Here is a 14,490-nt window from a genome sequence, read left to right on the forward strand (position 1 = left end):
ACATATAAAATTATAAAAGGACTGGACAAGCTAGATGCAGGAAAAATGTTCCCAATGTTGGGGAAGTCCAGAACCAGGGGCCACAGTCTTAGAATAAAGGGGAGGCCATTTAAAACTGAGGTGAGAAAAACTTTTTTCACCCAGAGAGTTGTGAATTTGTGGAATTCTCTGCCACAGAGGGCAGTGGAAGCCAAATCACTGGATGGATTTAAGAGAGAGTTAGATAGAGCTCTAGGGGCTAGTGGAATCAAGGGATATGGGGAGAAGGCAGGCACGGGTTATTGATTGGGGACGATCAGCCATGATCACAATGAATGGCGGTGCTGGCTCAAAGGGCCGAATGGCCTCCTCCTGCACTTATTTTCTATGTTTCTATTCTATGTTTCTATGTTTTTTTCCCAGAGTAGGGGAGTCAAAAATTAGAGATCACATATTTAAGATGAGATGGAAAAAAATGTAAAGAGGCCTTGAAGAGAAGGTTTTTCACACAGAGGGTGATGGATATGTTAAACAAGCTGCCAGAGGAAGTGGTAGTGGTGTGTACAATTACAGTGTTTAAAAGGCATTTGCATTTTATATAGGTTTATGGGATATGGACCAAATTCAACCAAATGGGTCTTGCTTAGACATTTTGGTTGGCATGGATGGGTTGAGCCAAAGGGCCTGTTTCCCTGTTGCTTAAATCTACGACTTCTGGATGGCTTAAGAGGGGTGAGGAGGTGGCTGGTGGGGTGGGGAACTAAGATTGCCTCTGTCAGTGAGTAGTGGGTTGAGTCCCATTCAGAGACCTGAATGCACAAATCTAGGTTAACAATCCCAAATCATTACAGGAGGAATGTTGCAGTGTCAAGTTTCCGATGAGCACTGATAGAAAAACCCTTCTGCTGTGTTGAAGGGGTCTAAAAAGCCTTTCTCCCTTTGTTTCAAAAAAGTGCAGTCGAATATATTTGCTGTAAACACTTATACCTTAACCTGAATAAGTTCAGACATGTAGAATTAGGGAATAAGTAGCTGAATAGATATCAAACTGGCTACAAAACAGAACACAAAGTGGAGATTAACAGTAGTAACTCAAGATTGTGAAAGTGGTCTATTGAGAGATTTGTTGCTGGGATCTTTGTTGGTCACTGTTTAAAATTAATTATGATTCAGGATGTTGACAATTTCCAGAAATTTAGAGAGGTGTAATTAATACAGAGGAGAATGGAGACAAATACATGAAGATGATAAATGTGCAGTTCAGAAGTCTAATTGAGAAAAGAACAATATAACTCAAGGTGTGGTCAAGCATTCTGGAAACCATGTCTTGTTTGTAAATTAACATTGAAATGGATGAAAATACAGAATAACATGGGGATACATAGTGATCACGAAAAGTTGGTTAATGTAGCCACTTAAAAAAACACATTGTAATTTATTTCAAGAGAAACATATTTGAAAATTAGAGAAGTTATTTAGAACCTTGATGAGGCTATATTGTGAACAATTCTGGTATCCATAATATAAAAATAATAAGAGGGCACTGGAGAAGGATTAAAAATAGGAGAATTATATCAGAACTGAAATAATGCGCTTATTAAAAAATGTAGCTGGTTCACTTTTCTCTGGATAAAAGGCTGTTGGGAATTTAAGATTATGAACAGGTTTAACAAGATAGATATAAAGAGAATGTTTTAGTTGCAAGCTGTACCTGACTAGAGTGCACAAGATAGTAAATAATACTATGGGGAATTCACACGGAATTATTTCCAAAGAATGGGATGAATATAGAACTTGGTAGCACAAGGACTACTTTATGCAAGTACTACAGATTCAATTAAAGGGAAGCTAAATAAGCACAAAGAGAAAATATTGATTATATTTGACGGGATTAGATGAAGAGGGGTAGGAGGAAGCTTGAGTGAAGCATAAATGTCAACAATAGCAGTTTCTATGCTTTTAATATTTTGTAATATTCTATAAACTCCATTACTGAAATGGATTATTCTGATTGCTGTTTGTGCTGCAGAATGCCTGCCATGTTTCTTACATTATAGTAGTAATATCTTCTGGATATCCTAATGTTGTGAAAAATGCTTCATAAATCAATGTTCCTTCTTTCAGTTGTTCACTTTTATAAATTTTATAAATAGTAGGTCCCGAGGGAGCATTGAGAAATGGAGGAACCTCAGTGTGTAATTCCAAGGATTCCTGAAGGTGTAGCATGGATTTGTAAGAAGGTGAAGAAAGCATAAGGGATACTTGTCTTCATTAGATGGAGCATAGAATTTAACTGCAGGGAGGTTATGGTGCATGTTTTTAAAGCATTGGTCAGGCCACAAATGGAGTGCCATGTACAATTTTGGTGGCCATATTATAGGAAGGGCATGGGGATGCAGAGGAGATTTACTAGGATGTGCGGGTATGGAGCATTTCAGATAAGAGAAGAAACTAGATTGGTTACGTTTATTTTCCTTAGAATAAAGAAGGCTGATGTGGGACCTGTCAGAGGTATACAGAATTATGAGGGAAACAGACAGGGTAGATGATAGATAAGAAGAAATATTCCCCATTTCAGAGATATCTAAAATTAGGCATAGATTTAGGGTAAGGAGTAAGAGTTTAGATGGGATCTGAGGTGACTGTAATTAGACCACTCTGCCTAAATGGGTCAAGTAGGGAAGGACTCTTACAATATTCATTAAGTATTGCAATGACCACTTGAATTGGCAAGGATGGAAAGTTACAAATCAAGTGTTGGTAAATGGGATTAGTGCAGGTTGGTATTTAATAGTGGGCATGGACACTACGGGCAGAAGGATCTGGTTCTGTGCTGTATGACTGCAGTTGTTGTGTAGATTAACAGTAACACATCAGCTAAACACTCTCTTTTTCTTTTGGAAATCCCTTGCAGACCCTCGCCCCAAAGACTGCTATGACATCTTCTTGAGGGGTTACAAAGAGGATGGAATCTATTCTGTTTTTCCTACCCATTACCCTGCAGGATTTCAGGTCTCATGTGACATGACAGTGGCTGGAGGTGGCTGGACAGTAAGTAGTCAATCTCCACCTGAGAAATGCTTTCTTTGTGAAATTCCATTTTACCTCCCAAAGCCCAAATCCAACTCAATTTTATGTTGTAATCTTAATTCATTTTAGCTCCCCGTCCATTTAATCATACTGATAATCCATTCCATTTTAACTCCTAATCTCGTCCTATCTATCAATCCACTCAATTATATTTCCTGATCTATTTCATTCTGTCTCCAAAATTGCATTCGTTCTCTACCTCTCACTCCATTCATTCCCCATATTTTATTCAGTTCTCCATCTTCATTGCCTTCCATTTTATTTGCCCAGTCTCAATCTGATTATATGCTCACAGACCAAAATTAGATAATCACTTTTTAAAATGTTCTCATCCTTGCGCCAGTTATTTTCCACATTATTTCAGGCTCTGTGACCCTGTCATCTAAATCTGTCCACTGGATTTCAGCAACTGATTCACCAAGTCCAGACAATTTGGTTCTATTTTGATTGTTACACTGTTAAACTAGATCTGGTTTGGAATGGGTTGCTCTTAGTGCCATCACGTATTTAACGGTTAAACCTTAATTGAGAGCAATGAAATCTGTTGGAATCAGCTGCTTGAAATATCATATAGAATTCACAACCAACAAACAGGTCATATGGTTCATGCTGGTGCTAATTCTTCAAGCATCATACTTCTCGAAATGTCCGCCATACCTTTCTCCTTCATGCACTTGTGAAGCCTATTATTAAATAGATTCATAGTGTTCCCTTTAGCCATTTCTTCTGATAGACAGTTTCAATAGACAATAGACAATAGACAATAGGTGCAGGAGTAGGCCATTCAGCCCTTCGAGCCAGCACCGCCATTCAATGCGATCATGGCTGATCACTCTCAATCAGTACCCCGTTCCTGCCTTCTCCCCATACCCCCTCACTCCGCTATCCTTAAGAGCTCTATCCAGCTCTCTCTTGAAAGCATCCACCGAACTGGCCTCCACTGCCTTCTGAGGCAGAGAATTCCACACCTTCACCACTCTCTGACTGAAAAAGTTCTTCCTCATCTCCGTTCTAAATGGCCTACCCCTTATTCTTAAACTGTGGCCCCTTGTTCTGGACTCCCCCAACATTGGGAACATGTTTCCTGCCTCTAATGTGTCCAATCCCCTAATTATCTTATATGTTTCAATAAGATCCCCCCTCATCCTTCTAAATTCCAGTGTATACAAGCCTAATTGCTCCAGCCTTTCAACATACGACAGTCCCGCCATTCCGGGACTCAATCTAGTGAACCTACGCTGCACGCCCTCAATAGCAAGAATATCCTTCCTCAAATTTGGAGAGCAAAACTGCACACAGTACTCCAGGTGCGGTCTCACCAGGGCCCGGTACAACTGTAGAAGTTGAACTGACCTTCAAATAAATATATTATTGATAAACTAATTTTTGTGGCCTTTACCTTTGCCCTCTGCCAAAGAACATCTTCTTTACTTCTACTCACCAAAAGGGATAAATTACAATATTGGTTGTTATTATACCAATAATCAAGAAGCATGGACTGTTGATGTTCAAATCCTACAACATTTAAATTGGATAAATTTGGAATTAAAAAGCTTGTGTCTGTAACAGTGGCCTAATGCCACCAGAATATAGTTTTGAATCCTTTTGATTCCATGTCCTTTTAGGAAGCAAATCTACTGACTTGGAAATATACACCTTTACACAATCTAGCCTGGATGTAACTTAAAACTCTAAGTAATGTGATTCTTCACAGCTCTGTCATTTATTTCAGGTGTCCAATTAATGTTGGCCTTTCTGGTAACGTCATATTCATTAATTCATTTAAAAAAAGTTTCCTAACTTTAAAGACCATTACCAGGTCATCCCTTGAAAATCCCAAGCTGCATGTTTTAATATTATTTCATGCCCGCATAGTAATAGACACATGTTTTAAAACTAGTCATAGAGTCATACATCACATAAATGTGCCTTTCAGCACATGTCCATGCCAATCTTTTTTCCCATCTACACTATCCCATTTGCCTGCATTAGATCCGTATCTTTCCATGCCCTACCCTGTCCAAATGTCTCTTAATCATGATTGTGTCTGACTCCACCACCTACCTTGGAGTGAGTTCCAGGTATCAACCATTCTCTGTGTAAAAAAATACTTTCCCCTCAAATCCCCTGTGGGAAAAGGATGCTGATTGTCTACCTTATCTATGACTCTTATAATTTTATTTATCTCCATCAGATCACTACTCACCCTTGTTCACTCGAAAGAGAAAAAAAGCCCAGCCTATCCAATCTCTCCCTATAACTAAAGTCCTATGTTTCAAGCAATATTTCAGTGAATATCATCTGCACTCTCCAATACAACCATATTCTTGCTATAGTACGCCAAACAGAACTGCACATAATACCCTGTCTCATCAGTGTTTTGTAAAGTTGCAACATTACCTCCCAACTTTCATTTTCTATGCCCCAACTATGAAGGCAAGTATGTCAAGTAACTTTTTCTCCATCCTATCTACTTATGTTGCCACTTTCAGGGATCCATGGATTTGAACCTATGTTTGACAGCATCCTTAGTGTCCTAACATTTACTGCACATGGCCTACCTCTATTTAACGTCAAAATCAATCACCTCACATTTGTCAGGATTAAATTCCATCAGCCAACACAATACCCAACTTTCCACTTGATCTATAATTTGTTGCAGGAAAGAAAACTGCAGATGCTGGTTTAAATCGAAGGTAGACACAAAATGCTGGAGTAACTCAGCGGATCAGGCAGCATCGCTGGAGGGAAGGAATGGGTGATGTTTCAGGTCGAGACCCTTCTTCAGACTGAGACTCATTTTGTGCCTACCTGTAATTTGTTGCAGCCTGAGACAACATTCCTCGCAACACTACCACTTTTTGTGTCATTCCAAGTACTTACGATCATACTGTGCAAGGGAGCCAGCTGTGATTGTAACTATAATTCTAAGTGCTGATCCTAACTAAAAGCTCATCTGATTTATCTGATAGGCTTCTTGCATTAAAGTAAATGCAATTAGACCTGCCAGATCTTCCATGTTCTGAAACCTCTCACTGTCTGCTCCATACATAATGCTGGGGGTGTCATGATGTAGAGCAATATTTACCTGTTGCAACTATCAGACAGCGTTCAGTTGGTGTCCATTTCTTTTGACTTCATGGATTAGCGTTTTCCAACCTATTGCTATCAAAATACTGAAGCGATTGTTGTGACTAAAGTGGCTGGTGAGTCTGAAGAAGGGTCTCAACCTGAAACGTCACACTTTCCTTCTCTCCAGAAATGCTGCCTGTCCCGCTGAGTTACTCCAGCATTTTGTGTCTTTCTTCAGCTGTAGTGATATGTCTGTTGTGACTTTGATCCCATTCTTCCATCTTATTTGTGGCCTTTCTCTTTCACTTAATTAGATATGATTGACTTCTCTGTTCTATCATTTGTTTGAATTTCAAAGGAAGTTCGTTTTATTGGTGGAAGAGTGGTTTTATTTGTGATCGGTCGGACTGAGCAGTCTTCTTCGGCCCTGTAAAATCATGAGAGAGTGTGAGTGTGCATGAAAGGATAGGTGTGTGTGCGTGGGTGTGTGTGTGTGTGTGTGTGTGTGTGTGTGTGTGTGCGCATGTGCATGGGTGTGGGTGCGTGTATAATGATTACCATTGTAATATGTTCTTTCAAAAACAATCATATTTAAATTCCTGTGTATGCACTAGGGATATTTTCAATTGATGTTATGAATCAAAGGCACAATTTTATTAATCAACCTTTGCTTCACCACATGAACCCAAATTGTTCTGAGCAAACCATTTTTATTTTGATATATTTTTTTGAGTAAAGCACTTAAAGTTCTAAAGTAGTTTGAATTCCCCAGGTTTACCCATCACATCACATGAGCTCAGGCTGCTTTGTTAAAAATTCTAGTGGCAGCATTCAGTTGAAAGCAGTCATTCATGCACATATTCTCCTGTGAGCCTGTTCTTGGTTTATCCAGCAATCCCTTTAAAAACACACACACACCACACTAATGTGAGCCACAGTGAAGCTCTGTACCACTGCATTCGTTTTGTGCATTATCTGCTTTTCATTGTCCTACAATTGATGTCCAGATCCTATACTCTGGAGCACTATCCCTACACATTTCTACGTGCTAATCCATGAAGTCAACAGAAGTTGACACTAACTTAATGCTACCTGCCAACTGGTAATATTGCTCCAGATCATGACACCCAAAACATCATGTATAAAGTAGACAGAGCCAGGTTAAGGAGCAATGGGACGTCTGGCAGGCTCAACTACATTTAATTTTGATTGCTTTCTCTAAATTACCATGCCATTATGTTTACGGTGCTCTTTCAATGTGTCATTGTCTTAGAACTAGCTTTTCTATTTAGTTTTGGATTGGCCCTGAATGACTAGGAATTGAAGGACAACCTCGGACATTATTGCAAGGAACAACCGAGCAAAAACAAAAGAGGCACTTAAATAAAAATGGTGCTATTTTACAACTTGTACGTAATTTTATTTATTATAAGAGAAATTATGATGGAGAAAGGTGAAGAATCATCCAATAGACTAACCTGGACCAGAGATGTGCATATGGGCAGCAGCACCAGCCTCCCAATAATCATTATGTACATTAAGGAAGCATTACTGAGTGTATATCCTTATAATGTGTATTCAAGGAGCCCCTCAGATTGCAATTTGTGTGTCTGCCTCTTACCAAGTGTACCTGTTTTCTGATTAATAGAGCCAGTTAGTGCTGTTAATGGAGTGACAAGTCTGGCAACCAATGTTGGGAGTTCAGGGGTACAGTGGTATCAGAAGGGTGCTGAATAACAATTTCTTACCTTTGTATAGAATTATGATGCTCAAGGATGCTCAAGAATTAACATGCTCAAGGAACTGAATGCCTCCTACATTTTCAGGGTAGCAGGCTCAAAGGATAGCTTAAAGTGTATTGGCACCAATAGGTTTGATTCTCCCCTCAAATAAATCATACAGGGGAATAAAAGGATTTTCCATTCTCCAACACTTCACTACTTCACAAAAAAAATAGGACAAGTAAAATGGAAAGCAATTTTGGTGAAGTTCATTTCTTTTGCTTTAGCTTTCATCACATGTAGTTCAGCCCACAGCCTTTAACTTTCATCATTATCTCATTGCAGAATCAAGCTTAAGCCTCAAGTTGTAGACAAGGCTTTACAGGACATCATTCATTGACTGAGCAAATCCAGCACTTCCACACCTTCCTTCCACTTCATAGGAGCAGCTGGTTTAAGGCAGACTATAAGATTAATTTATCAAATTTGTGGTGGAAGTGTGAAGGAAAATCTATGGGGAATTATCTTCTTTTACACACAGACTTCTATTCATTTGTCCTTAGCTGTAAAAGGGTTTGAGATCTTTGCTGCATTTGAAGTTACGGATAGATGCATGATTCTTCAGCTCAGTCTTTAGAAACCAGCAATTCCCTCCTATCATACCGCAGCCTCAGTAGTTTTTGAAACAATGGATAGATTTTTGCCTCTGTATCCTGATCCAGTTCTTGTTCACAGTATTTCAAAATACTGAAGTAACTCAAAATGCTGAAGTAACTCAGAAGGACAGGCAGCATCTCTGGAGTGAAGGAATGGGTCGAGACCCTTCTTCACTGATATCAGTCCTGAACTGAATGTTCCCCTTTTAGTTTTGTTTTTGACCTGAAATAAAGACTTAGAATAAACCATACCCTTTGTAATTCCCCACCCTTAATATCAAGAATAATTTTACCATGGCTCACACTCTCATGTACCAAGTCTAAAGGACTCAGCTCTGAGTATTCATTTCACTTCAAGACATAATCCAGACTGACACTCCCAGTGGGCCAGAGGGACTGCTGTACTGTCAGAGATGCTACCTTTTAGATAAGACATTAAACCAAAGTACCACTTGTTCTCCCATTCTTCCTTCCTCTTGCCCGTTTATTATGCTGGTCATAACCCCTTGTCCATAACTTTGCTGGGATGGGGGAAGGGGACGCATCATATTTATCTCTTCCATCACTCCTAGACTGTTCAATTTTCACGTCTCCTTGCATCTTTTTGCGCTTTTGCAGGTTTTTCAGCGGCGAAAAGATGGATCAGTGGATTTTTTCCAAGGATGGGATGCCTACAAAGATGGATTTGGGAGGATAACAGGAGAGCACTGGTTAGGTAAAGAGACAAATATCTTATTTGTGACAGGGGACTATGCACAATCACTGAAGCCTGCTTAGTCATTCTATTACAACGCGGTTGACCTGCATTGCAATTCAGTTTCACAGCCTTTGCTCTTTTTTCGTTATCCAACAAACACTAATTGGTGTCAAGTCTTGAAAGCTTCACTGGTATCCAGAGCTTTTTGTGGGGCACTGTTGTCGTGGTTCGAGGAGATTGTGGAATAGACTCTGTATGTGATGACTTGTTTTCTTTCCAGTATCAAGGGGAGAGATTCGCCATTGATTTCTTGTATTATTTTAGGAAGTTTTCCCCTATATGATTGCACCCGTGCTGCTCTTTTTTAAAGACGATAATACTGTAACTCATTAGAAGAATTCGGCATGGAACATCTTCCTGCTTTTGAATCTTTGCCTACATTAAAAATGTGATATGGTGAGAGGCGACCTGTAGTCTGGCTCAGCTTGAAGATTATTTGCCATAAAATGAGAAGTTGTTCTTCTATTTTGTGTCTGCTTTCTCATGTGAAAGATCCCAAGGGCTCTAATGTCAAATTGGAGCCTCAGTTTTGTCTGAGTTTTAGGATGTATCTCCAGCAATGCGGGATTCCTTTAGAACCGTACAGGAATATAAGCTGAGATTGTGTACACCAAAAGTTGGCCCTTGACAACTCTTGGCAAAGCCAACTGAACGAGGCCATGCCATTAAAGATTATTGAGATCGTCAAGAAAGTATCTAGAAGGGACTTCTGGAGAGGGGAAGTGAGAGATCAGAGAACCTTGGAAGGGATGGAATAGGAGACAAGATCAAGACTGAAGCTGTGATTAAAGACACCATTGAGATTTGGAGAGTTGGGTGGTGGGGAATGAATGATGGATTGGGGACAGCAATGGCATTTGGATTTGGAGAAAGAATAGTGACCTAGAGAAGGGTGTTCGGAGAGAGATTTGAGGCTTGGGGATTGGTCATAGAAAAATACTGATACGGAAAGCTGGGGTGATGAGGACTGTTACTGGTGGGAGATTTCAGATATTTTTTAAATAGAAGGCATGAAATGTTCCTATCGGCTTAGATGAACAAGTTCCAATTGATTAGATTCATCGGGTCACGATGCTACAAGTGAAAGCACAGAGCAGGTGGGTAATCATCAAGCAAAAAGCATATGGCCTACACCATTGGGGCTTCTCATGGCCATCAGACTGAAGATCACCTTACATGGCTCAGCTGATTCAGACTACTATATTCTGTTAGAGCAGACATTTATAATTAATGCTTCCCATGCTGCCCAGCAATCCATAATACAATGACAGAATTATTACTTACCAAATAATTTATCCTGACAAGATTCCTTCCTTTTGCTTAAAATAAAGCAGTTAATACAACTTGGAGTAACATTAATTAATAGCAGGTATCACAAAAAGCTGGAGTAACTCAGCGGGTCAGGCCGCATCTCAGGAGAGAAGGAATGGGTGACGTTTCAGGTCGAGACCCTTCTTCAGACTTAATAGCATGTCAATTTTCATAACTACACAAAATTAATTTAGATTTTCAGCATCTGCATTGTTTTTCTTTGGCTCTCAAATCTTCCCTGAGAAAATGAACAACTAAATTAATTCAGAAGTTAATTTTGTATTAATCTTTCATGTGAAGAAAGGCTTGAATCCTTTCATAATAACAGAACAAAGCAAGTACTTTACATCCAATTAAGGTATTTATTTTAAGTGTCAGCATTTACATGGCAGCTAATTTGTGTTTTGCAACCTTCCCCATGCAGCATCTAAATAAACAATTTTCTTTTTCTGTTCAAACTCAAACAGCAAATATTGGCCCAAGACACTGGATAGATGCAATTTTCTTCAAATAGAAGTCTTTAAAAGTCTTCATTCAACATCTCACCTGAAACACAGCACCGACAACAATACAAAAGTGCATCAGTTGCCATAGTGGGTATAGGCTTGGATCATGGTTTATCTGGGATCTTGTTGTGCACAGCAAACGGAAATTTAAAAAAAACTACAGGTGCTGGAAATCTATAATCAAAGTAGAAAGTATGCAGCAAATCAGGGACCATCAACAAAGAAAAATAGAGTTAACGTTCAGGTCCAAGACCCATCAATAGAATTGGAAAGTGTGAAAACAAGCAAGTTTCAAGATGTAGAGAGGGTAGGGGAGAATGGATAGAACCTATCCCCACCCATTTTATTTGTTCCACATTCCCCCCTCTCCCCCAGATTCCACCACTCATGTGTTCACTGGAGGGGATTTTCAATGACCAACCTACCAACCCCTTACAATTTGGGGATTTGGGAAGAAACTAGAGCAACCTGAAGTCTTTGGCAGAATGTGCAAACACCACACAGGCAGCACCCGAGCTCTGTATTGAAGCCAGATCACTGCAGATGCAAAGTAGCAGCTGCACTGGCTGCATTACTGTACAATGCTGCTGATCATGAAAGCAAAAGGAGAATGTTGGAGGTATCCAGCAGATCAGCGTCACTGGAGAGAGATTTTTTTTTTTAATGTGACAAATAGATAGCCTGACAAAAACTGGTTAGGTTTGATACCAACTGAGAATGCAACTAAGTTGAAATTATTGAATTTAATATTGAGAATCAAAGTCTATATTTTCCATCTGGCCAGCTAGTTGGATTATTACCTGTGACTCCACAATTTAATAGTGGCAGAAGAGCTTATTGAACAATGCCAGAAACTAGACAGATATGTGAGAATGGGTTATTTATTCACAAAATGCTGGAGTAACTCAGCAGGTCAGGCAGCATCTCGGGAGAGAAGGAATGGGTGACGTTTCGGGTCGAGACCCTTCTTCAGAATGGGAGTGGAATAGAGAATTAAAGGCACCAGCAATTGGAAGCCAGAGTTTCCCCTATGGACTGCACAGAGGTGCTCAGCAAAGCAGTCACCTAATCTTTAGTTTCTCCATTGCAGAGGACACCCCATCGTGAGCACCAAATGAAATACACTAAATTGGAAGAAGTGCAAGTGAATTGCTGCTTCACCTTAAGGACTGTATAGGAAGGAACTTCAGATACTGGTTTAAACCAAAGATAGACACTAAAAGCTGGAGTAACTCAGCGGGACAGGCAGCGTCTCTGGAGAGAAGGAATGAGTGACATTTTGGGTCGAGACCCTTCTTCTGACTAGTCAGGGGAAAGGGAAATGAGAGATATAGATGATGATGTAGAGAGATAAAGAACAATGAATGAAAGATTTTCAAAAAAGTAACGATGATAAAGGAAACAGGCCATTGTTAGCTGTTTGTTGGGTGAAAACGAGAAGCTGGTGCGATTTGGGTGGGGGAGGGATGGAGAGAGAGGGAATGGCGGGGTTACTTGAAGTTAGAGAAATCAAAATTCATGTCACTGGGCTGTAAGCTGACCAAGCAAAATATGAGATGCTGTTCCTCCAATTTGTGTTTAGCCTCACTCTGACAATGAAGGAGGCCTAGGACAGAAAGGTCAGTGTGGGAATGGGAAGGAGAATTAAAGTGTTTAGCAACCAGGAGTTCAGGTAGGTCCAGGCGGACTGAGTGAAGGTGTTTAGCAAAACGATCACCCAGTCTATGTTTGGACTCGCTGATGTACGAGTCCAATGTAGATTTCCTCCTTCAGCCTTTTGCTCTCTAAGGAATAAAGTCCTAGCCTGTCCAGACTCTGACTATAACTTAGACCCTCAAATCCTGGAAACATCCTCGTTGATCTTCTCTGCACTCTTTCCATCTTAATGGCATATCTCCCAGAGCAGGGTGACCGAAACTGAACACAATACTCCAAGTGTGGTTTCACCAACATCTTGTACAACATAATGCAACATCCCAACTTCCATAATCAGTTCCTTGATTGATAAAGACCAAAACTGAAAGCCATCTTCACCACCCTTTTTACCTTCGATGCCACTTTAAGAGAAATGTATACTGTACTCCTCGATCCCTCTGCTCTACTACACACCCCAGGGCCCTACCATTCCCTGTGAAGGTCCTGCCTGGTTGGACTTTCCAAAATGCAACACCTCACACTTATTGAATTAATTCCATTAGCTATTATTTGACCCACTTGCCCAGTTGAGCAAGATCCGGCTGTAATTTTCCATAACCATGTTCACTGTCTATGATACCACCTATTTTACTGTCATATGGAGCTGCTTCATATTTCTTTCAGTCTGCTCATTCAAAAAATCTATAGACAAATCAATTTAATGTGATTTACAGGTAAAACTCCCGACTGCCAAGTAAATACTTTTGAAATGTTATCACTATTGTAATGTCAGAAATATACATTAGTATTAGCATTGTTATAGTCCAGCAATAATACCATATTTTCAAAATGGTTCATATTGCATCTCAACATTTATTAGCAGTCTGGTGTTCTCCTCTAGTAGATTGAGCTTGAATCTTGTTGACCTATTATGGTAAACCATCAATTTGATGCCTATTTGTATGGATAGTTCATGCTGTCAACTTTGTACCCTGTCCTGATTACCCAACGTGAAACTTTTTTCCACCTTTTAGGTTTGAAGAGGATTCACGCTCTCACCATTCAATCGCACTACGAACTCCGTGTCGAGATGGAAGACTTTGAGAACAGCACAACCTATGCTCAGTATGGGACATTTGGGATTGGACTGTTCTCTGTTGATCCAGAAAGGGACAGCTATCCATTGACTGTGGCAGAGTACACCGGAACTGCAGGTCTCAATTTCATTTTTTTAAAACTAACCAAGGGAATAGCTTGCAGGGTTTTGCTGACGTTAGCAGGGAAATTTAACAAGATGTCAGGAAGAAATTAACAGGCTCGCAGTAAAAGATTTTCAGCAAAAGATGGTGAGCATGAAGAGACTATAAGGGGAAAATAAGCAATTATCGGGCAGCATGATCAGATTAACAAGTAGTGCAGGAGAGAATTTACAAATGGGAGAGGAGGAAATGGAAAGAGGAGATTATCTGGAGATACAATGATGAGGTCATCCAATAATGCTTTCAGACAATGAACTGCTTTTGAAATAAAGGCGCCAATAAAAGATAGGGCACAAGGCTGCCAAATTGAACAAAGGAGTATCCCATTTAACAATAATAAAATAGTAAATAGTTAATCCGTTTTAAGGTGTTAAGGGGTAATTTTTGTTCAGAACACTGGAAAATACTTTTACTCTTGGTGAATACTTTTACAATTGCTCTTCTTTAAAACAACAACAATGGAATATTTTTGTATATACCTCAAAGGGCAGAAGAGCACTCATA

At 39.7% G+C, this 14,490-nt stretch overlaps 1 protein-coding gene and 1 long non-coding RNA gene across 2 annotated transcripts in view; one reads left to right on the top strand and one right to left on the bottom strand.

Annotated features, from left to right (window-relative positions):
- The window catches only part of LOC144608343 (uncharacterized), a 107,407-nt gene that overhangs the window by 72,484 nt on the left and 20,433 nt on the right, over positions 1-14,490 (bottom strand). The window lies entirely within an intron of this gene.
- Positions 1-14,490, top strand: part of LOC144608342 (fibrinogen C domain-containing protein 1-like) — a 31,353-nt gene that overhangs the window by 15,717 nt on the left and 1,146 nt on the right. Inside the window, exons 5-7 of the mRNA XM_078426008.1 lie at positions 2,894-3,030; positions 9,137-9,233; positions 13,762-13,941. Of these exons, the coding sequence (XP_078282134.1) occupies positions 2,894-3,030; positions 9,137-9,233; positions 13,762-13,941 (414 nt within the window). The remainder of the gene's footprint in view (positions 1-2,893; positions 3,031-9,136; positions 9,234-13,761; positions 13,942-14,490) is intronic.

The sequence above is a fragment of the Rhinoraja longicauda genome, chromosome 31 (genome assembly GCF_053455715.1).
Source record: "Rhinoraja longicauda isolate Sanriku21f chromosome 31, sRhiLon1.1, whole genome shotgun sequence".
NCBI classification, from domain to species: Eukaryota; Metazoa; Chordata; class Chondrichthyes; order Rajiformes; family Arhynchobatidae; genus Rhinoraja; species Rhinoraja longicauda.